The 24,934-nt window shown below is 38.1% G+C and overlaps 1 protein-coding gene across 2 annotated transcripts in view; it reads right to left on the reverse strand.

Moving 5' to 3' along the window:
- Nucleotides 1-24,934, reverse strand: part of ACAP2 (ArfGAP with coiled-coil, ankyrin repeat and PH domains 2) — a 135,369-nt gene that overhangs the window by 13,590 nt on the left and 96,845 nt on the right. For both annotated transcript variants that reach the window (XM_079766649.1, XM_079766650.1), the window contains 9 exons: nucleotides 21,535-21,586; nucleotides 19,398-19,498; nucleotides 18,700-18,805; nucleotides 6,930-7,138; nucleotides 6,522-6,591; nucleotides 5,087-5,178; nucleotides 3,091-3,275; nucleotides 2,105-2,197; nucleotides 141-328 (listed from right to left, as the gene is read on the reverse strand). In XM_079766649.1, coding sequence (XP_079622775.1) covers nucleotides 141-328; nucleotides 2,105-2,197; nucleotides 3,091-3,275; nucleotides 5,087-5,178; nucleotides 6,522-6,591; nucleotides 6,930-7,138; nucleotides 18,700-18,805; nucleotides 19,398-19,498; nucleotides 21,535-21,586 — 1,096 coding nt within the window. The remainder of the gene's footprint in view (nucleotides 1-140; nucleotides 329-2,104; nucleotides 2,198-3,090; nucleotides 3,276-5,086; nucleotides 5,179-6,521; nucleotides 6,592-6,929; nucleotides 7,139-18,699; nucleotides 18,806-19,397; nucleotides 19,499-21,534; nucleotides 21,587-24,934) is intronic.

Consider the following 24,934-nt stretch of genomic DNA (forward strand, 5'->3'; position numbering starts at 1 on the left):
GATGCCCAGAATCACTACTAGCTTCTTCGATTTTCCAACCCATCTTTTAAAACAAAAGATAATTCTAAGGCCATGTTTCAAATGAATTGTGATTTTACATGTTTAACTACTACTGAAAACCTCAAGGTACAAATCCATACCCCTAATACAGCCTGAATAAGTGGTGTTGCTTTGTTTTCTTCTGAATTAGCCCAATTCACATCTGCACCATGAGCCAAAGCCTCAGCCATTTTAGGAAGATTTTTTTCATATGAAGCCCTATAAAGCTGGAGTCCTGGATTAAGATGTTTAGAGTCAAGAAACACGGAAGAATCTTGCCTTTCTCCCTCTGAAAAGCAAACACAAACACATCATTAAAAACTAGCTCTTGAGGTAGGAAAGAATGGGAAGTTATTATTTCATAGGCACAGCATTTTAGTTTTGTAAGTTAAGTTCTTGGATGGATAATAGTGACAGTGATTCACATCAGTGTGAATTAAGACTTAATGCTGATGAATGATTCTCATCATTGATATTTCTATCTCCATCTCCCTTCCCCTCTGAAATCAATAAAAATATATTTTAAAAAAGACTTAATGCCACTGAACTGTACACTTTAATATGGTTAAGATGATAATTTTTACATTATGTGTAATTTGCCACAATTTTTTTAAATGAACTCTTAATTGTATCACAATGTGAAAGTTGTGGCATAAGAAATGACTAATTTAACAAAATGAGCTGATTTCACAAAGATATTTTATTTCCAATAGACTATCATTCCCCTGTCAACCTCTCTTATAAACACATCAATTAGTATGTCAGCCTTTTGTGTTCTTGCCAGCATCCAATAGGTAGGTTAATTACTCTGTATTAGAATAAAATTAGGTATCCTAATATATAAAAAGCCAGGGGCCATCACGACCAAAACAACCAGACGGACAACCGAACAGCAGGCTGCATGGGGCGACAAGGCTGGCAGGGGGGTTAGCGAGGGACGACCAAACGACTGAACAGCAGGCTGCATGGGGCGACCAGGCCAGCAGGGGGTTAGTGAGGGATGACCAAAGGACTGAACAGCAGGCTGCATGGTGCAACCAGGCTGGCAGGGGGCAGTTGGGGGCAACTAGGCTGGCGGGGGGGGGGGGAGGAACAGTTGGGGGAGATCAGGCCAGCAGAGGGGGACAGCTGTGGGCAACCAGGCCGGCGGGGGGTGGGGGGGGCAGTTGGGGGCAACCAGGCAGGCAGGCAGGTGAGCAGTTAGGAGCCAGCAGTCCCGGATTGTGAGAGGGATGTCCTAGATTGAAAAGGGTGCAGGCTGGGCTGAGGGGGACCCCCCACTTGTGCACAAATTTCGTGCACCTGGCCTCCAGTATTCCTATAAGCCTGGACTTAAACACTCAAAAGAGGCAGTAAAAATTCCTAAAGAATTTTACTACCAGATGACACCTCACTGTACTCCTAAGATAATCCAATACCATCACAATTTGCAATATAAGCAATTCAAATAATGTGAAGAACATTTATTACCCTGAATATTCTGCAATACCCAAATCACTAACTATGAAGGAGAAAATATAGCAGTAAAGCACAAAATAAACTAAAGAGAGCGAGTTGCTAATCTCTTCCTCCTGATAAGAAAAAAACAGCTACAAAGGAAGATAAGAGTAATAAGACATACAGTCGATGTGAATTAAAAGTTATCCTTAGCTAGCCCTGAATGGTAGCTCAGTTGGTTGGAGTGTTATCCCAATATGCCAAGATTGTGGGTTCGATCCTGGTCAGGGCACATGTAAGAATCAACCAATGAATGCATGAATAAGTGGAACAACAAAAAATCTCTCTCTCTCTCTCTCTCTCTCTCTCTCTCTCTCTCTCTCTCTCGTTAATCAATAAAAAAAATTTTAAGAAAAGGCACTTATAACATATGAGGTTCAGAAGAATGTACAGCTAGGAGATAACTTCTAAATATAAAAAGAAATAGCCGCTTTTCATTTAATTGTATTACTCCTTCTTCCAAAAAACTAACCACTTCCTTTAGAAACTATTTAATTAAGACTAGGCATTTAACAATGTATTTTTCAGCAAATAATACCAATTAACACTGAATTTCACCAAAACTCACCAGGCTCATATAAACTATTGGCTGACACTGTAGAGGGTAAAGATTCTCTTCCATCATCAGAGCTCTGCTGGATTCCACTGTCATTACTTTTGACTGTTTTAAAGAAAAATCAGCTAGTGGTTAAAAAAATGCCATTAAGAAAACAACCTCCCACAAACAACGAAGTTTTAAAATGAACTCTGATACATCAATGGGAACTCAGCCGTCACCAGTAGAATACATTTAATACAATTTTAATCCTTTTGAGCACTTAGCTTATCAAAATATGAATCAAGCACAAAAAACGGAAAATAAGCTTATTCTCAGAGTTGTAACACATCTCATTACCCCATAATATGTAAGGGGTAGTAAAAAGAATTTATTGTATGACTGTAAGTAATGTGTAATTCTGAGACAATGGGTAACATCTAGAGAAATGGCCACACTGCACAATGACCACTGGCACAGACTTGGAATGCTCCACAAGAGTAGTACTTACTACTACGTAGTTTTGAAGAAGTATCAAAGTAGGAGAAGAGTGAATCTAGCTCATCAGGACAGAACAGAGACTCCCGCCTGGCCTCGTCGCTATTTACAGCAACCACTGGGGACATGCAAGTTAGCAAAGCACAAAGCAGGCCATAAGAAGGGAAAAGGGCAGGAAAAAAACGTTATTGGGAAAAATTTAGGAGGGAAAAAATAGGAAGGATGTTAGGTGGTTAATCAGATATTTAGGGCTTTCTGCCATGATAGATTTATAATTCCCATCTCCCCTTGTACTTTAAGCAGTTTTATTCCTTAGAATATACACATTACCTAGAAATCGAATTACCAAGACCTATTTAAATTTAATAGTTTTAAAGACATAGAAATCCAATTTTTCCTTAGAATATGTAGAAGAAAACAGGTTTTTAGCACTTAAAAATCTACAATGGCTATTAATTCGGAGATTAAGAAAGTAACATCAGCATATGAAAATATTTATATACGCAAGTATGTTGTAATACCTGAACTTTGGGGAGATGCTCTGACTTGGTCACCTGGCCCAAGTTTAGGAATGCTTAGCCTCTTTTCTTCGCAACTTTTGGAGATCATCTTTATTTCCTGCTCAGGAGGTGATGATAACATAGAATATTTATCCACAAATTTCCTCTCCACATATTTTGCTTTGATATATGCCTCTTTCTCCTGTCTGGTAAACATAAAAATATCATGATGTTCTGCTTGGTCTCTGAGCATGACTAACACTGAAAATAAGCCATTATACATTGACTAATTCAAAGAAAGTCAGTAAATGTAATACTAGTTAAAACAGAATTTGTAACATTATGCCAAGTTTTTCTTCCAAATATTTAATAAGCTATGATTTCATGTTCAAATCATATACAAATTAACAAACTTAAAAATCACAAATATTAACATGGCATTCTTTTTCTCTTAATTTCTGTACTCATTCATTTCTATACAGTCCTTTGTGCTTTAATTTTGTTTTTACTCCAATAATGTCACATACTGAACTATCACTATTGATAGTCATAATTTTTCGTAAGACAACTACTTTAAAACACAGCATTTCTAAGTTACAGGGGGGAAAAGATGTCACATTTTAAACTTTTGATTTCTCATTAATAAAGGCATAATATGCTAATCAGACCGGAGGGAAGCCCGGGTCCCAAGTGCCTGTGGGCGGCCAGAAGGAAGCCAGCCCGGGTCCCGGGGTCCAGAGGGAAGCCGGTGCCGGCAGCCGGGAGAAGGAAGACCTACTCTTGCACGAAAATTGTGCATTGGGCCTCTAGTAGGATTATAAATGCCAAGTGTGTTCTATACCTTTTCCTGTATATTTTTCAAGTGCTTAGATCTTTGGCTAAAACAGAATATTTCAAGGTCTAATGTAACTCAAAAAGCCATGCTTTAGTAAATAAATAATCTGATTTAAGTGATATTGATTTAGAGAGCAATAACATTAAAATAGTATTGATTATACATAAGAATTTAGTCAAATGTAAAACCCCAACATAGGGTTATGACAAATAAAATTTTAAAGCTAAAAATAATCATAGACTAAAAACAACATCAAAAACCAAAATAAGGCTCTAGCCAGTTTGGCTCAGTGGATAGAGCATTGGCCTGCGGACAGAAGGGTCCCGGGTCCAATTCTGGTCAAGGGCACATGCCTGGGTTGCAGACTGGATCCCCAGTAGGGGGCATGCAGGAGGCAGCCAATCAATGATTCTCTCTCATCACTGATGTTTTTATCTCTCTCTCCCTCTCCCTTCCTCTCTGAAATCAATCCTATCTAATAAAGAGGGAATATGAAAATTGACCATCATGCCATAACAAGATGGCCGTGTCCACAGCAGAGGCAGGGATTCCGTAACACAAGATGGCTGTGCCCACAGTGGAGGCCGAGTTCCCATACAAGCCTTAATGAGCAATCAGCAGGGACCTGAGGCTGCACCCCCACAAATGGTGGGGCTTGACAGGGGACCTCAGGCCATGCCCCCTACCTGGCAGGGCTTGATGGGGGCCCTCAGGTTGCCAGGCTGGGGGACTTCAGGCAGCACCCCCCGCCCCGGCACCAGGCTGGGGGACCTGAGGCCAGGTCCCCCGCCATGCGGGGCCTGACAGGGGACCTCAAGGTGATTAATAAATATTTGCTTAAGTCTCACAATGTAAAATTATTCATTGTACATAGTAGAAACTTAAACCTTAGATACATTAATGAACAGATTATCTCTTTTTAAATGGAACTTTGGTCTACTTTAACTGCCAAGAGTTTTTACATTCTATGTAGAACTTTAATTTTTAAGATCCTTATCTGGAGACTATAATTGATTGTCTGATCAATAAAAAAATAATTAGCTATGTGTTAACAGAAACAGTAATGATCTCTTCTAAACAGTCTGTTTCAGTATTACATATCAATTATGGTGAAATAAAATCACAGCTGTATTTCTGACTAGGGAAAAAAAAGATAACATATTAAGACAACTGAAATAGTACCTTTGTCCTGGTTGTGGTTTCTTTATTCCCATCTTTTCTACTTTAGCCTCATAAACTCGATTTATAACATCATTCCCCAACTCACACATGAGCTGTTTGGCAGAAAAACAGAAAAATAAGCTAGAAATTCCTAAAAATATTATAAAAGTCATTAAAGCAAGTACAGCTAATAAATTCCTTTTGCATATTCTGCAACTGCTCATCCCACAAAGAAGTTTACTGTTAAAGCAAACTGAAACAAGAGTTGAGAGCAATATCACCATTTGCCATTCTTCAGCAAAATACCTCTCCTAGAGAATTACCACTCCTGCAAGAAAGGGTTTCTCCTCTCCCATCTTCTACTAGTTTCCTATTCCACCATGGCTAGCACAATCCTGTATATTATTCACAATGTCTGGTCAATTAAATGAAAAAAGAAGTCTAAGGCCAGACAGGAAAAGTTTTAAGTAACTCAGAATTGAAGTAAACTATTTCCTTCTTATACTTCATATATAAATATTTCAAAATATTTTGTTTAAAAGATTGTCATGGTTTTTTAATGCATCACAGTTGTGCTTCAAACAAATTTTCTAAATTGAATCCACTGAGATCATATCTACACAGAAAGTTGATGCAGAAATTAGATTTCTATCCCTCTTCCCCTTTGAATTAATAACAATTAATAGAATCTATGTAAACAGAGCTCTACCTTAGGAGCCAATTTATCACTTTCATTTAGAGGTTTATACTGTAATTCCACAAATATTTTACTTTACATAGTTGAGAGGATTACCAGTTTATTTACAGACTGAAATAAAAGCACAAGCACATTAAAAACACAATTTTCAGACAACATAAATGAAAAGTATACTACAACCTTTAAACTAAATGGGTGGAATTAAAAGGAGTATAGTATTAACTTATGAGTTTTGTAAATCATATCAGAAACCCAGATGTGATCTAAAATTATTTATGACATTTTCATAGATATGAATCCTCACACATGGAAAAAGGATGTCTTGGTTTGATGGCTACTACCCTGACAAATGTAAATTTGCAAATGGTCCTATGCTAAACCCAATGGAAACAACATAACGTGCCAATCCATAATGGAGCTTACTATAGCAATATGTCTCATATTTTTATCAAGAATTTATATAATTATAAAATATTAAAATTAAGGCACAGAGCCCAATATATTTTTTGAAAAAGCATAAAAATGTAGGAACACTGGTTTCCTTAAAAAGTGAACTGACGTGGAGTTAAGAATGCTACATAAATTTAGCAATTTTTAAATCCCAATATGAAAATACCAGATTTGTCAAAATAGCCACAGAAATGTTCCAAAACAACACAGTTCACTGTTAGCATTGAGAAACTCATACATTTGTAAACCAAGATTCTAAATTCCTTTTATATGGAAATATAAAACATTTTAAAGCAAATACTTATTTACCTTTAAAAGTTCAGGCTCCCACGTGTCTAAAGTTAAAGAACGTACTTTTGAAAAATGAACTCCAAGACTCCTAAGTGGGAAAAGACTTTGTTAATATACAAAACTATCAACCTTGATTTGCTTATTATGCAAATTACTTTTCTCTTACAACGTGGCAGTCTCTAATAAAGCCCCCAACATACATATAAATAGGAATGCATCTTCTGATTTATTTAATACAATGAATGGTAAACCAAAGTCCTCAAAAGCTCTTCACAAGCCAGAATTGTATCCACTTTACAAAGGTAAAAAGATATAAACTAGCAGTCAAATTAGGCAAGTGGAAAAGGCCCTCTAACTAATAGGACATGGTAATTTACATGTATGTTTATCCAAAAGAAGTCTCTCACCCTGGGCAGGCCTACTCACCGGTGAATTCCAGAACACTCAATACACAGGGTGATGCCCAGGTTGATGCTGGCCCACCGGGGGTCTGCCAGGCCACAGTCACAGCAGCTGGCATTGCCAGGGATACACTGGACTCGCTGCAATGCACTTTCTCCTTTCAATAATTTATCTTTTGACTCATTTCCAGAATCCAGGCTTCCTGTAGATGGAGATGACTTCTTATCCAGCTTCTAAAAGAATTAAAAATTATTTGTTTTTGTCTTTGTTTTAAAAAAGATTGTAATAGCATGTTACATACTACAGGCTCCAAACAAAAGTTTCTGATCAATAAATTGAAGCCTATTATGGACCTAAACCAGGCACTGGTAGAGGCATTAGATTTAAGAATAGAATGACAGCCCTAGCCCATGTGGCTCAGTTGGTTGGAGCATCGTCTTATACATCAGAAGGTGGCGGGTTCAATTCCTTGTGAGAGCAAATACCAGGTTGCGGGCTCAATCCCTAGTCAGAGTGTGTGCTGGAGGCAACCGATCAATGTTTCTCTCTCTCTCTCTTCCTCCCTCTCTAAAATAATTTTTTTAAAATGGAAAGATATAGGTTCCTCTATCAACTGGCTATTAGTCTTGTGGGGAGAAATATATACACACTTTGAATAATTATAAAGGCAGTATTTATTAAAATACATTTCATTTTCAAAATTGAGCTATCAGCTGTTAAAGTGTGTATACATTTTTGGGGGACATCCTGTATATAAACATTGAAAACATATATATATATATGTGTGTGTGTGTATATATATATATATATATACACACACTTATATATATTAATATATGTATATATAATATTTATGTAAACATATAAACTGGTACAATGAAAATATAATATATAATATATATTTACACATAATATTTATACAAATATACATATGTATAAACTGATACAATGAACATATGTACAAAGTATGAGGTCAAAGAGAAAGGAGAACATTAATTAAATGTGCAAAATGAGAAAACAGAGGGACTAAACATGAAATTATTAAGACTCAAGAAAAAAATAAATATGATTTTATACAAGGTTTTTCCAAGGTATTCAATGAACTGCAAGCAAGTTGTTTAAACTATTTCAGTGAATAACAGGGCATGGCCTTTTACTAAAGAACAGATCAGTTACATAATTATAATCACAGAGTGAATCAACAATAGAATACACAATATCTAAAAATGTCCTGGGCGAAGGAACCAAGATGGTGGCAACGTTAAACAACTAATCTGCTGCCTCGCACAACAATTTCAAAAATACAACTAAAAGACAAAGCGTCTACCACCCATAACCACAGGAAAGCTGGCTGAATGGTAGATTTACAACTAAGAAGGAAAAAGAAAGAACAAACGCGGAAGGGCTGAGGTACGGAGGCGCGTGAATCGGGCTGTTGGCGGGCGACGGGACGCGCGGCTTTTTTTCCAACCCGAAGGGAGATAAGCTCCCGATCACTCTGAAATCCAGTTTCTAGGGACGCGTGGGGGACCCAGACACCTACGGGGAGAAGCTGGACTCTCGGCCATCATGTCGGAAAGTGAGAGTGACTTTCTTGCAGAGGTGCGCCCAGCAATCAGTGTTTACTGCACTGGAGCACGGGACGCAGGGACTTGGAAACGGGAAAGGCAGAAAAGGCAGACTAGCAGCCATTGCTGTTTGCCACGCCCTAGCCTAGTGACGCCCTGAGACCCCACCCCGCACATTCTACAAACCCGCCCGCTCCAAACAGCAGCTTTTGCATATAAATGGCCTGCCCTTTGGCAGCTTAACCAAATAAACTGCAGCTCCAGTCAGACTGCTCCAAAACCACTCAAGCAAAGAGGAGAAAACCGCAGTTTTTGCTGTAACTCCTGCTGAGTGGCCTCAGACAGTAGCTGACCTGCACCCCATTGGAGATCCAGAAACGAGGGCATCTAGTGGTCGGTGTGAGACGACACCAGATTTCAACCACTCGCATAAGGGACACATTCAAGAGGCAGACTCAGTGAGCGCCAAAGCCCTACTGCAACAAGTCCCGGCCTATAAACGTGTCTCCAGCACAGCAATTCTTCCTTTATAGACACAGCGGGTCCTCACAGCCAATTGGCCTGGAGGTCAATTCCTCCCAGTGACACCAACAACAATCAAGACTTAACTACAACAAGGCTGTACACACAGTCTAAAAAGGGGTGCACCAAGAGCGTCCACCTCAGGTAACTGGGAGGCTGACCAGTTGAACCAATAGGACACAAAGCTACCTTACCAACTCAGGGAAGCAGCAAAAATGAAAATGAGGAGGCAAGGAATCAGATCCCAAACAAAAGAAATGGAGGAGAACAAACGACTGGACATAGAGTTCAAAACCACGGTTATAAGGTTTTTCAAGAATTTCATGGAAAAAGCCGATAAATTTAATGAGACCCTCGAGGATATGAAAAAGGTCCAACTAGAAATGAAACATACACTGACTGAAATAAAAAATATTATACAGAGACCCAGCAGCAGACTAGAGGAATGCAAGAATCAAGTCAAAGATTTGGAATACAAAGAGACAAAGGACACGCCTCCAGAAAAGCAAGAAGAGAAGAGAATTCAGAAAGTAGAAGATAGTGTAAGAAGCCTCTGGGACAACTTCAAGCGTACCAGCATCCGAATTTTTGGGGTACCAGAAGAAGAGAGAGAGCAAGACGCTGAAAACCTATTTGAAGAAATAATGACCGAAAACTTCCCCCACCTGGTGAAAGAAATAGACTTACAAGTCCAGGAAGCGCACAGAACCCCAAACAAAAGGAATCCAAAGAGGACCACACCAAGACACATCATAATTAAAATGCCAAGGGCAAAAGACAAAGAGAGAATCTTACAAGCAGCAAGAGAAAAACAGTTAGTTACTTACAAGGGAACACCCATACGATTATCAGCTGATTTCTCAACAGAAACTATGCAGGCCAGATGGGAGTGGCAAGAAATATTCAAAGTGATGAATAGCAAGAACCTACAACCAAGACTACTCTACCCAGCAAAGTTATCATTCAGAATTGAAGGGCAGATAAAGAGCTTCACAGATAAGAAAAAGCTAAAGGAATTCATCACCACCAAACCAGTACTACATGAAATGCTGAAAGGTATTATTTAAAAGGAGGAAAAAGAAGAAAAAGTAAAGATAAAAATTATGAACAACAAATACATACCTATCAACAAGTGAATCTAAAAGTGAAGTGAATTAAAAATCTGAAGAACAGAATAGACTTGTGAACATAATAGAATCAGGGGCATAGAATGGGAGTGGATTGATAATTCTCAGGGGAAGGGGGTGTCTGTGTGGGGGTACGGGAAGAGACTGGACAATATCATATACCTATGGATAAGGATAGAGAGGGGGGGAGGTAAGGGCAGAGGGAAGGTTGGGAACTGAGAGAAGGGGAGATATGGGGGGGGGAGGAGAAACAATTGTAATAATCTGAACAATAAAGATTTATTAACAATGAAAAAATAAAAATAAAAATGTCCTGGGCTATTAAGAAAAGCAAAAGGTGGCAGATGAGCAAAAGGCTAATTTCTTAAGTTTACAGCCAAGTCTATACCAATAATAGAAACATGCAGTTTGGGGGTCCTAAGCAATTAAACATATGGCCTAACAAGTATTCGAGTTTAAAAACATTTCAATAAGCTAGTATTTTAGTAAAGAATCATTAGAAATATAATTTGGCCCTTGTTTTGCCCTTGTGAAAACTCAATTCAATAGCCATTAGTTGGGGCCAAGCAAAAAAAATAGTTGGAGTATTGTCTATAGAGGACTGAGCTGGGCGGGGAGCATATCTTTAGATGAAAACACCACCATGTTGGATCCCAAACAGGATACGGAGGGTATCTGCATAAGGAGGGAGCCCAGCAAGGGAAGAAAGAGCCTGAGGAAGGAGCGAAGTGTGGAGAAGGAGTGCCACACTGTGATGTGTCACAGCCAGATTGGGGTGAGGGGGCAGGTGGCAGCCGAGAAAGGACATTGCTTACATATAGGGGAAACTGATCATGCAAATAAACATGTTGAAATTAATGGGAGCTAAATTTCTCACTGCTGAGAAAGAAGTTATTCATAAGAAAGGGAGAGAATTAGAACAAATCCCATTGTATTAGATTGGAACTGGAGATACCAACAGGCACAATATTGGTTTTCAATATAAATAGGTATATAAAGAAATATAGATTTATTTGTTTATTTATTTATCTTGGTTTCTAAAAACTATTCTCCACCAAAAGGAACTAGGGCTCTTTAAGGAAACGGCTGATTTCAGAGCTGGTGCAGAGAAAGGACAAGATGAACCTGAAACATCTCATCATGCTAGAAGTATGAAAGAACTCAAAAGATTGATGGTACCATGTTAAAAGGATACAGAAGCCAGGGCTCTATTGGCCAAACTTGAGTCAATTTGTGCAACAAAACAAATAATTATGGTAATGGATTTTAACACATTGAATAAAATCATAGCCTATGCTGATATAATAAAAAAAATTCAGCCCAGCCGGCTTGGCTCAGTGGTTGAGCTTCGACCCATGAACTGAGTGAGAGGTCATGGTTCGATTCCCGGTCAGGGGCACATGCCTGGGTTGTGGGCTCAATCCCCAGTGTGGGGCATGCAGGAAGCAGCCGATCAATGATTCTCTCTCATCATTGATGTTTCTTTCTCTCTCTTCCTCTCCCTTTCTCTCTGAAATCAATAAAAATATATCTGTTTAAAAAATTCAAAACTTGATAAAGAACAGAGTATTTACATAATATCAAAGTACCTCCCTGACAAAATACTTAGTACCTACTAAGAAAACTGCAGTAAGGAAGTCTAACAGACACCACCTTATTCAAATTACCCCAGTTAATATCACCAATAATGGGATAAATCAAAATCAAATGCCACCTGAGAGGACGCAGTGAGAAGAACACAGCATCAATTATATAATACTAGAGGCCCGGTGCACCGGTAGGGTCCCTAGGCCTGGCCGGTGGTCAGGGCCAATCTGTGGGGCAACCAGTGGGGTGATCGGGCCTGCCCGCCTCCCGCTCGCACCCACCTTTGCCAGCCTGGTGCTGCAGCCTGGCACTGCCCATTCACCGGCCCCACCTCCTGCCACCACTGCCAGTTGCCTTCCTCTGCGGGGCGACCAGCGGGGTGATCGGAGGTGGGGGCGGCTCCCGCTGGCACACACCTTGGCGGGCCTGGTGCCACCCGCTCACCGGCCCCACCCCCACCACGGGGCGACTGGCAGGGCGATTAGGGGGGTTGGGGGGGGGCCTGCTTGCACCTGCCTTGGCTGGCCTGTGGCCTGCAGGCTGGGGGCAGCTTCTGCATTGAACGTCTGCCCCTCGGTGGTCAGTGCGCGTCACAGCGACCGGTCATTCTGCTGTTCAGTCGATTTGCATATTAGGCTTTTATTATATAGGACTAGAGGCCCGATGCACAAAATTGGTGCAAGGGGCTTGGCCCTCGCAGCCGCCGCAACCTGCCTCGGCCCTCACGGCAGCCTGCCTCAGCCCTCACAGCCCTGGCTTCGTCCGGAAGGACATCTGGAAGGACGTTCAGCTGTCCGGTCTAATTAGCATATTCCACTTTTATTATTATAGACTAGAGACCCAGTGCATGAAATTCGTGCATAGGCAGGGTCCCTGGGCCTGGCTGGTGATCTGGGCCGATCTGCAGGGTGTCTGGTGGGGCGATCAGGGGGCCCCTGCTGGCACCCGCCTTGGCCGGCCCCACTGCTGCCACTGGACGCCTCCCTCTGGTGGGGGGGAGGCCCCCCACTCGCACCTGCCTTGGCTGGCCTAGGGCCTGCGGGCTGGGGGAAGCTCCTGAGTTGATGGTCTGCCCCCTGGTGGTCAGTGCACGTCATAGCGAACAGTCATTCCGCCGGCCATTTGGTCAATTTGCATATTAGGCTTTTATTATATAGGATTCCTGCCAAAGATGCATAGCCTTGTGAGTAAACATCAGACAAACCCATACTAAGGGACATTCTATAAAATTAACTAGTATATAGTCTTCAAAACTATCAAGGTCAAGAAGGTCAAAGTAAGACTAAGGAACTATTCCTGACTAACAAAAATCAAAGAATCATGATAACTAAATAATACCTGTGCTTCTGGATTGGATTGTTTTTCCATAAAGAACATTACTGGGACTTAAAGATATTTGGGAATCAAGTGGTAATAATTTACCAATGCTCATTTCTTGATTTTGATGGTTATACCATGATTATATAGGAGAATATCTTAGACTGTGGAAAATACTAAAGAAATAGTGAGTGATGGAGCATCATGTTAGCAACTTACTCTGAAACCATTCAGGGGGAAAGTACTACACTTGGAACTTCTCTGTAAGTTTGAGATTATTTCAACATTTTTAAAGAAGAGATACAATCTTTTACTAGAACATGTTTGATAATGTGGACTCATAAGCAATTATCATATGGTGAAAGAATCTCAATATAATGCAGAAATCATGTGGTTTATTAGCAATTTCCTTCTATAAGCTAATGCTTTGGCACCAAATTAGAGGAGTTGAAAGCAAAGTACACTAACACAGCAGAACTTGTACTAGTCATTTCAAGAAACATGACACCCATCCCCCATTCTTGTTGTTGGCTCATTTTGGCCACGTACTCTGATTTGAGTTTACTGCATTATGTATTTTGCCTCTGTCACCATAAATGAGTAACCTCAATTCTTCTGTACCCTCCCATTAAGCTATCGTTACCAATTTTTATTTTATTTTTTTAAATAGTTTTTTGGTTTTTTTCAATAGTTTTTACAGCCCTGACCGGTTTGGCTCAGTGGATAGAGCGTCGGCCTGCGGACTGAGGGGTCCCAGGTTTGATTCCAGTCAAGGGCATGTACCTTGGTTGCGGGCACATCCCCGGTAGGAGGTGTGCAGGAGGCAGCAGATCGATGTTTCTCTCTCATCGATGTTTCTAGCTCTCTATCCCTCTCCCTTCCTCTGTAAAAAATCAATAAAATATATATTTTTAAAAATAGTTTTTACAGAAAAAGGAAGGAAGGGGAGATAAACATGTATGTGAGAGCGAAACATCAACCGACTGCCTTCTCCTTGCCTCCCTACCAGGAATTGGGCCCGAAACCCGGGCAATCAAACTGGCAACCTTTTGGTGCATAGGACGACACCCAACCAATTGATCCATACTGGCCAGGGCTATCGTCACCAACTTTTAAAGTTAGGTCCTATCTATACTGTAGTATTCATTTATTATGAATTTAATTGTGCTAGTATTTCTGCTAGGGTTCTAAATCTCCTGGAAGTATTCTAGTTACAAACTTACACAGGTTTTTAGGTCAGCCTTATCCCTATTTGTCCCATAACCCCTATTACTCTAGTGTATTATTTTGCATAAAGCAGTTATTTCAGCAATGCCACCAGCTTCTTCAAAATTACCTGGATGTACACCTAATTCTATTTCCTCTCCAAACTGCTAAAAACTAGAGAATTTTTAAAAAGGCATTACCCAGGGCCCTTATTGGACAAAGATGTGATCATTTTGATAATCACAAAAAGAGTAATTATTACCCTAGCCAGTCTGGCTCATTAGAGCATCAGGCCGAGGACCGAAGGGTCACAGGTTCAATTCCTGATCAAGGAAGGGCACATACTATGGTTCAAGCAGTTCAGGGTAGGTGTGGGAGGCAACCAATCAATGTGTCTCTCCAACATCAATGTTTCTCTATCTCTCTCTCTCTCTCTCTCTCTCTCTCCCCCTCCTACATCCCTTCCAATCTCTCTGAAAACCAATGGAAAAATATCTTATAGTAAGGATAAAAAAAGAAAGAAAAAAGAGTGATTATTGTGATTAACTAGGACCCAACGTATTTACAAAAATTCATGAGTTGCTAAATTATACCCAAAAAACTAAATATCTGTTCCCACTTAAGGTAGCTAATAAATTAACCAAAGGTGGTAATTAAAAGCAAAAAATTAAAATTAAACACTTATTATAGAAACTAAACAGCTCCAGGTGATGAGGAAAAGCTGTATTTCACATAAGAATACAAGTTAATAAATGTAAATGAGATGACAGAATTAGAAAATCATTTTTCAATTTCTAATGAAATAGCAAACTCAGCTGTAAAACCATTTGATGAATAGCTGATGAAGGAGATTTTATGGGGATGAAAGTAACAGGAAGTAGATGTGTTATACAAAATAACAAAACAGAATGGAAACAAGGGAGGAAATGGAGGAATCACATTGTCATTTGGAGGAATCACATTGGAGGAATCACATTGTAATTTCTCAAAACCAGTATGTCCATTTCATCTTCACACAGAAGCCTGATCTCAGGATTAGCAATGGTTGCATAACCAAATATTGTGTCTCCTGTTGCAACATGAAGCATACACACAACCCATTATGTAATCTTAAGGCATGGAAACAATTAACCTGATCTCTTTATTAAATCATTGCTGTGTAAAAAAGGGATTGCTCTAGCTTTAAAGATTTGAGGGACATAACCAGATGCAATGCTGGCATAGATAAGATCGTACTTTGTACAAAAGGTGGTCAATAACATTTTTAAAACAACTGGGAACATCCGAATATAGACTGGGTGATAGATGATATTAAGAAATTACTACTAGGTGTGGAATGGCATAATATGTGTAATCTACTTTTTAAAAACTTTAGTATTTTTTCATTAAAAACAATGTTTACTCATAAGAACAGGAATAACATAAATAAGAGCAACAAAATTTTAGGAGGTGGGAAATCTATATATATATAAAAGCCTAAGCAACCAGAATACCCAGAACGACCAGTCACTATGATCCGCACTGACCACCAGGAGGCAGATGCTCAATGCAGGAGCTGCCCCCTGGTGTCAGTGCGCTTCCACAGCCAACCTCTCCCAGCCGGCCAACTACCCACAGTCCCTCCCCCGCAGCCAGCCAACCTCCCACAGTCCCTCCCCAGGCCAGCAGGCCTCGATCACCTGATCAGGGCCGGGCCTGGGCTGGAACAGGGAATCAGGGGTGGGTGATAGCAGATGCAGCCCCTTTCCCAAAGGGGCCGAGGGCCGGCTCTCTCCTTGGGGCCAGCAGCCAACCTCCCGTGCCCCGTCCCTCCCCCTGGCCGGCAGGCCCCAATTGGCCGCCATCTGCCCACCACAGTGGCAGCACGGTGGCAAGGGAATGAGGAGGGGGGAGGTCTAGAACCATGTGGTGGCAGAGCGCTGACAATGGCGGTGTTGGCGTTTGGCGTCCGTTCCCTCCATGCCTGGCCCGGCGACCATCACCTCCTCTCCAGCCCAGCTCTGATCAGCCTGGCCCCAATTGGCCCTGATTGCCGGCCAGGCCTAGGGACCCCACCTGTGCATGAATTTCGTGCACTGGGCCCCTAGTGGGTAAATAAAGTAACTGAACAGACCAAGGCCAAATCTAAGGATGGCAGTAAGAAAAATCTCAAGAGTTCACCAATTTACATCACATAATATTCAAACGGCTCAAGGATTTAAACCAGTGATTTTCAACCTTTTTCTTAACATGGTAAACTAATTATTACAATTCCACAGGACACCAAAAATTACTTTTTTTTTTTTTTTTGGCAGATCTTACAAAAAAATAGGTATAATTTTGAGCCAGGCTATTGTGTTGGCTGTTACTTTTTTTTTTTTTTTAATTTAACAATCTAAGGGAAAAAAGGTCAGTGACCCTGACTAAACAGTAAGGTATTGCATGTTTTAAAAATTCTTGTGGCACACAGACTAAAAATCACTGATTTACACTATGTTAACCCTGGAAGTGGAAATAAAAGTTGGAGAAATGATTGTGTAAGAAGCAGTTAGCATCCAAGGTCCCCTCCCCAATTCCATGCCATTAGGGTTCTGCATCCTATTCAAAAACACAAATGACTGAAAGTACATTCTCTGGTGAAGTAAAACAGAGTATCTGGATGGGATTTACCCGAAAGGTGGAAGGCAGAGGACTATATGAACGTAGACACACTGAATATTGAGACCCCCAGTAATGAGCTCCCAGTCAGTCCCTTACCCCTATGCTGGAGTTTGGTGAATGTTCTCTGGGCAATCATACCAGATGAAAAGACCCCAAAGTTCCTAACTCTGGTTGTTCCTCAAAAAATAAATGGTCCAGACTTGAGCAAACCTCACAGTCAACAAAGTCCTAACTGTTCTCAGAGCTTCCAAAGAGGTTTTTAGTTACCGTATAATCATGAACAGGTTACCAGATAGCCAAGGAACAACGCCTCTAGAACAAGCATGTCAAACACAAAGGCTAACACGAGCCAAATAAACGAGGCATGAGGCCTGGGAGTTTGACATGCTTGCTCTAGAACATAATGGTTCTCAGCAATGCATGTACACAGAAATCATCTAGGAATCTTTTTAAAATATTGATACGTGGGTTCCAACTCCATTCAACTGTTCAGTGGTAGACTAATTCTGAGATTTATTTTTTTAAAGCTCCCTGTGTTATCATAATGTGCAGTCAAGGCTAAGAACCACAGTTCAAACAATGCAGCCATGAAAAAAGAACAGATTTACATGTATAACCATTCAGCAAACAAAAAGAAACTCGTGGAAATTAAATATATGCTACCAGAACTAAAATATTCAATAGAAGGTTTGGAAGATTATTAACTGAGAAAATAGTTCAGAAATTAGAGCAAAAAAAGACACACAAAAATTAGAAAATCATAAGATTAGTCCAGAAATTCCAGGGGAAAAAACAATAGGAGAATTGGAGAACAAAGTTACAAAAGATAGTACTGTAATAAGAAAGACTCCAATGGCAACACTGGAACCAAAAAACAATGCAGTTAAAATTCGTAAGAATAATTATTTCCAACCTAAAAATTCCACACCCAACCAAGCTATCAAACAAATATGAGGACTGAATAAAGGCATTTTCGGACATGCACGGACTCACAAAAGACTCGTTTTCAGGATCCTACCAAACAAAGTGGTGAGTTCTGTTTCTCAAGTCGCACTGATGGCCTTGCTCAAGAATATGTAAACTCACTGAGAAGCTGAAGCCAGACTATGACCCAAGAGTCCATATTAAGCTTATCTTCTCCAGAAAGACTTCAACTAAGAGACAATTTGAGCCTTCCTGTTTTAGATTTACCCGGTTTTAATTTTAAATAACTTTCACATTCATTATTTTAATATAATAATATTTGGAGGAAATACTTGCATCAAACTATCTTATGTCAATCGGGGACAATATTCAAATACAGAATTAAACATATTTAAATATTAAAATAAAATGATAGGTGAAGTCAAGAGAAGTAAACAAAAGAGAAATTGAATCTAGGTTTTAAAAGTAAACATTTCAATAATGAAAAAAATCATCCTTTATAAAAAAAGAATGTTATGGGTGAAGGGAGTCAAAAGATAACAAACTCCAAGTTATAAAATAAATGTCATGAAGATATAATATACAGTGTGGTGACTATGGTTAATAACACTATATAGCATATTTGAAAAATGCTAAGAGAGTAAATCTTAAAATCTCCTCACAAGAAAAATGTTTGTTACTATGAATGGTAACAGATGTTAACTAGACTTACTGTGGTGATCATTTTGTAGTATATACAAATATTAAATCATTATGTTGTACGCCTGAAACTAATATAAAGTTACTTGTCAATTATACCTCAATTTAACAAAATTTAAAGAAAGTTGTAATCATACAATGTTGCAATTAAAGTTAAAAACTTTTGACAATATATCACCTGGTATTGCAGTATTGTTTACTAACCTCTGATTCATCACCCTTCTCTCTATAAGCAGTAGCAATACTGGTCTGAACAGCCTTAATCCATGCCTGGCGCAGCTTTTCAGAATCTGCCTGAAGCATACAACTTCTAAAGGGAAATAACATTGTTTTCTCAGTCACTAAATTAACCAAAAAAATAATAATAATTTTTTTTGCTGGCTTTGTTATACAATAATTTTCTAACAAAAAAATAATCATTTCTGTTGAAAAATTTTATTTCATCTATCTTTAGGACAAATTGTATTTAATAAGAAATCAAGGTAGTAATGAAATAAGTTACCTACTGGAAATAAATCACCCATTCCTTCACATTAAAAAAAAATCAAAACGAACTTTAAATTTACCATATAAATACAACACTTTTTTTTTCTATTGGGTAGAAATATAAAATGATAGTTATAAAAAAAATCAATCTGATATATGAGTTCACTTTATCATCCATGACAACTAAAAAGTTTTCATATGGCCACATCAATAATCTTTAAAGAATTTAACGAATATGATACTGGGTAGAAGTTACAGAAATTTCTGACTCTAATACCTGAAATTTACTTTTAAGACACTTTTTTTCTAGTTAGCACAGACCACCACAAGTGAAACAAATCGTTCTCTATCTGGAAAGTTCTTTAAAACAAGCTATAGAAATATAAAAGCAACTCTCATTGTTTAGAACCACTCACTTTGTTGGAGAGACCACCTCAAAGCAGAATCGCCGTTCTATGTCTTCACAATGTTTCACTGTGCAAAGCCTTAGATCTTCCACTACCACAGTGGGGTTATCCTACAACAAGGAAACAGAACTCCCATATTTATCAATCCTAGGTTTTAAATACTACTACCAATAATACTTTAAAATGTTACTTGGAATAAGTGGTCTTAAAGATTTATATTTTTCTTAATTTAGAGATAAGACTTATCAACATAGATATAACTAATAAAGGTAATTATACCCTGTTAATAATTTTACCTGCCTCATAAAATTGCTGTATAAGAATTAAATAAAATAGTTTTAATCTAACACTTGGCAATTAATTAATAGGTACTCAATAAATGTCAGCTTCCTGTTAATTTTCTTTCATATCCATTACGCTCCTGGTCCCTACTCACATATAATAAAAACGACTTTCCTCCAAAATAGAAGCCTTCAATGAGTCAAGTTTTAAATAACTGGAAAGAAAAAAAAAAAGAAGCCTATATATCCTTCTTAAAATACCTACGAAAATGAGAATGGTTTTATCATTTCCTAGTATTTAATTTTAAAAAAACTCAAAACCATATAAGCATAACCAATGGATGCAAAACTCTGGGGGGTGAGGGCATATATGGGAGTGGGGGGCGGGGCAATGGTAAGATATGTACACATATAATACCTTAATAAAAAAATTGAAAAAAAATAAAAATAAAATAAATAAAAAAAAAACTCAAAACCAAGTATCAGAATAGAAGAAACCATGAGCTAATTGGAAATTTCATATTGTGTCATCTCAAGAGTAAAGTGAATATTTCAAATTTACAATTGAATACATCATTCATAATAGCTAACTGGGTAAAAATCAAGTTACCAATTAACTTGGTTCTTTTTTTTCTAAATTGGAGCAGGGGGGGGATTTAAAGTATTTATTGATGTGTTTAAACTTTGTACATTCTCCACAGATCAGATTAAGGAGTTTGTAGGTAATGTTTATCTGTGCATAGTGGGAAAAGACATAAGGGAAAAAGAGAAAAGAAAGAAAAGAAAAAGAAAAAGAAAAAGAAAAAGAAAAAGAAAAAGAAAAAGAAAAAGAAAAAGAAAAAGGAAAAGGAAAAGGAAAAGGAAAAGGAAAAGGAAAAGGAAAAGGAAAAGGAAAAGGAAAAGAAAAAGAAAAAAGAAAAGAAAAGAAAAGAAAAATGGTCACAGGGAAATAGAAATACACCACAAGTTACCAGAACCTTCAGAACAAAAAGAAAAAGAAAAAGCTGTGAGCATAGGTGAAGGAACAAAATCTCCAACGGTTTGCATGGTGTCTACAGACCATTTCATTATCCTCCTTCCACATAAAGTAAACTTCCCATGGTCTCTCCTGGGCCACTGTCACCTGCAACTGTAGTATTCTGAGTGAACACCAACAAGGTTGGTGACAGGAGAGGGAGTGCAGAGAAGTCAAGGTATAGTGGGAAGGGGACAAGGATCAGTGCCTTCAGCGGGAGATGTCCAAAGAGGTAAAGATAGCATATTTGGACATTACTTGGGAGGGAAGTGAGTTGTCACATTCTCACACCACATGTATTTTCTGTATGCCTTTCCAATAAATAAGAACTCCTCACCCTTAAAATAAGGTGCAGGAAAATGAATATATAAAAAGAACATTAACAAATTTAGAAGTTTTTATTTAACTTACTTCAAGGTTACATTTTAATGTCATTTCTAATATCTCTATATTATCATCAGTGGCCATAAGGCGTTATTTCTTAAAAGGCATCTTTTTTTACAGCCTCAAAATAGGACTGTGGAATGGTTGTATTATTCTTGTCACACAAATAGACAAAGAAACATGTGAAGTAAAAAAGTATAAATCCTGGGACAGAAAAAAAAATTCATCTCAAAACTAGGAATTAAGAATTCGGGATTCAAAATCACTGCTTTTAAGTATTGAATGTGGATACTTTCCACTTCTGAACATTCTTACTAATATACATGCCCAAACATAAAACTAATTAACAGTAATTTTGCACAGATGAGTATTTATGAACTTAAATGCTTTCCCAAGCCAAACAAATAAATAACCAAAACTGGGGAGTCACTAGATTTTTCACTTAATTACTTAACAAAACACCTACCTTAAACTTTTTCTGGTAAACCAACTGATTGTTCTGTATTGAAAACCAGCGTCTAAATAAATACAAAATAGATTAAGTTTTCACCAACACATTTTATTTCAATTGTTGTTAGGAACAAAATTTGGGAAAGCACTAGAAAATCAGTTTATGATAATTACGTTTTGAGAAGTACATTGTTTTGTTTTGCTTTATATAAATTGATGCCAATAAAATAACTACTGAAAGTAGAGAACAATTTTTAAATGCAGATTAGGAAAGTAAAATTACTATATTTTGATTCATTTTAAGTCAGAAATTTAAATCCTAACAAAAGCTACCTTTTATGCTATCATCAAATAATAATTGTTTTAAAGTACAAGATTTTTTTTTGAGGTACCTCAAAATAACCAAAATCTTTCCCGCAAAGTAATTGCTTTTATTATAAAGTGGAAATAAATTTATGTTGTAAGTAAGACTATGTATTTGTATACATTAAAACATTGAAATAAATGGTGCTTTGTTTCAACCTTTCTGCAGGTAATTCAGCAAGTGATTTGGTAATAGTAAGCAAAACAGAAAATTAAATCATCATTTTACAATTGCTATAGAACAAGAAAGAACTGCCAATTCGCGCGGTCTACTTTCATATAATCATAGAAACAGAATAGTAAGTTATTATTAAAATGATTCATCAAAATATTTATATTGTTCTGCTCATTATTGTAAATTATTAGGCAAATAATTTACTTGCAATCTTCTTTAGAAGACAAAGCTAAGCTACTTATGGCATATTTACTAATTCTAATTTATTAAAAGAACCTAAAAACTTACAACAACAAAAATCACAGCCAAAAGCCATTCATAAAAGAAAGCAAAAATTCTCATCAAGCATGAAAGGTAAAACATTATTTGAGTCATTATTTTAAAATTAGTTTCATGTGAGATGATTTCTATTGTAAACATTAGTTATTAATCTATTAGCAGATAGAGATTCTACCTTTTCATTGATACTAAAAAAAAAAAAGCATTAGAAATTGTATTGAGACATATTTAGAATTTCTATTTTTAAAAATTAATTCTCCAAAGCTGAGGAAATGATTTTCTAATTTTAAGCTAGACAGATTGTTAGGTTTTCTTGCTACTTTAAAAAGGTATCACCTTTACCATTAATAGAGATTTGTTAAATTAGCATCTAGATAAAACCAAGTGGGTTGCCTCTAAATGCAAATCATCAAGAGGCAGGCTAGAAAAGGAAGAACTTCTGGGTTTCTTTGCTTTGGGACACATGGTTAGAAATGTTAAAGGAAATACCTACAAACAAACAAAATGGTGCAGCCCTGCCACATGGGATGACATGCAATGGAAACAATCTCTGCTACTGATTGAAGTGTTTTTTAAAAAATCATTTGAGGTAGCATAAACTATATTAATAAAAATCCTTATGTTTCATAGTAATCATCTACCTAATAAAAGAGTAACATGCTAATTGACCATACCTTTGTGACGCCTACCAGCAAATCAGGAGTATGCAAATTAACCCAACAAAGATGGCGGGTTAATTTGCATACACAGTCGCCAAGCAGCTGGGGGCGGGGCGGGACGCTTACGTCATTTCCACACCACCCCAGCTGCTCCGGGCCTTTGGGCAGCATGGGAAGGTGGAAAGGCGGCTCCGGCCAGAGCAAAGGTGGTGCCAGCAGCCAAGGGAAGGAAGACCCATTCTTGCATGAATCTTTGTGCATTGGGCCTCTAGTCTATATATATATATATATATATATATATATATATATGGCTAATATGCAAAGTGTCCCCTCAGGAGTTTGACCAGGAGACTGGGAGTTCGACCGGAAGACCATGAGTTTGATGACTCGCTATGACGTGCGCTGACCACCTGGGGGTGGCACAGAATGAAGGAAGGCCCCAGCTGGCAGCCAGCAGTTGGAGAAGGAAGGCCCTGGCCAGCACTGAAAGGCCCCGATTGGCCCTGATCGCCAGCCAGGTCTAGGGGACCCTACCCGTGCACGGATTTCGTGCACTGGGCCTCTAGTATTATATAACTTGATGAAAAACTACATAGAAAAATAAGTAGCCTAGCACAAAAGAAAAACACCCATACAACTATGTAAGCTTTTCATGCTTCTTAGTCTTCAAAAAACAAATTTATTTTGACCTGCTGCATGTTAGGATCATAACCTCTAAAAATAATAAAACATTAGATAAAAACATGTTTTTTGTCAGAGATCATTTCCTCTGGTTATGAACTTTACAGAAGATACATACTTCTGAAACCTAGTTCCCCTGTCATCTTTCTGTTTCTGGTGACTTTCTCATATCATCAGTTTTTGTACACTCAGGAAAAACACTATAAATTCATCTGAATTTGGCAACACCTCCTAAGGAATAAAACCATAATGTTATAGGTAAAAAAAATTTTTCAATTACTAAGATTTGTATATCTTATGACACTATCTCCCCTCCTCTACCATTAAAAAATAAGGGAAAAAGAGCTGACTATACTCATTTACATTGATCCAAGACTTTAACCATATAAGTAAAATGGAATACAATTTTTTAATTGCTCTTTAGTTATTATTAACACTTTTATTAAAAGGAGAAATGAGATCACATATTCGTCTAGGATATAGAAAAATACTTAATATTTTAGGTCACACTATCTGCAATTTGAAGGTACTTAAAAAAGGTAATTAAATAATTAAAAAGACAAATTTTGGAAAGCATTGTACTGATAATTACACTATATTCTATTCAGAAGCTGTCACAAAGCCAAAATAAAAGACAGTGTTTTAAAAAGGAAAATTTCTTGTTCATTAAGAAAAATAAGACACGCCGAAACCGGTTTGGCTCAGTGGAGAGAGCGTTGGCCTGCGGACTGAAGTGTCCCAGGTTCGATTCCGGTCAAGGGCATGTACCTTGGTTGTAGGCACATCCCCGGTAGGGGGTGTGCAGGAGGCAGCTGGTCTGTTTCTCTCTCATCGATGTTTCTAGCTCTCTATCCTTCTCCCTTCCTCTCTGTAAAAAATCAATAAAATATATTTAAAAAAAAAGAAAAGAAAAATAAGACACGATTTTATATCTCTCTCAAATTGGAGTAACTCAATATAATAAAGATTTGAGACCAAAATATTATATCCATAAATATTATTAAATTGCAAAGACCAATGAGAGCTTTCCAGATGACAAAATTAGGGGAGAGGGAAATATATTTAAAACAAAATAAATCAAGCCCTGGCCAGTGTGGCTCAGTGTTAAAGCATCAGCAGGAGTACCAAAACGGTCTCAGTTCAATTCCCGGTCAAGGGATTGTACCTGGATTGCAGGTTCAATCCTGGGCCCCATCGGAGCAAGTGCAAGAGGCAACCAACTGATGTGTCTCTCTCACATCTTTCTTCATCTTTCTTCC

Source organism: Cnephaeus nilssonii, assembly GCF_951640355.1.
Source record: "Cnephaeus nilssonii genome assembly, chromosome: 3".
Taxonomy (NCBI): domain Eukaryota; kingdom Metazoa; phylum Chordata; class Mammalia; order Chiroptera; family Vespertilionidae; genus Cnephaeus; species Cnephaeus nilssonii.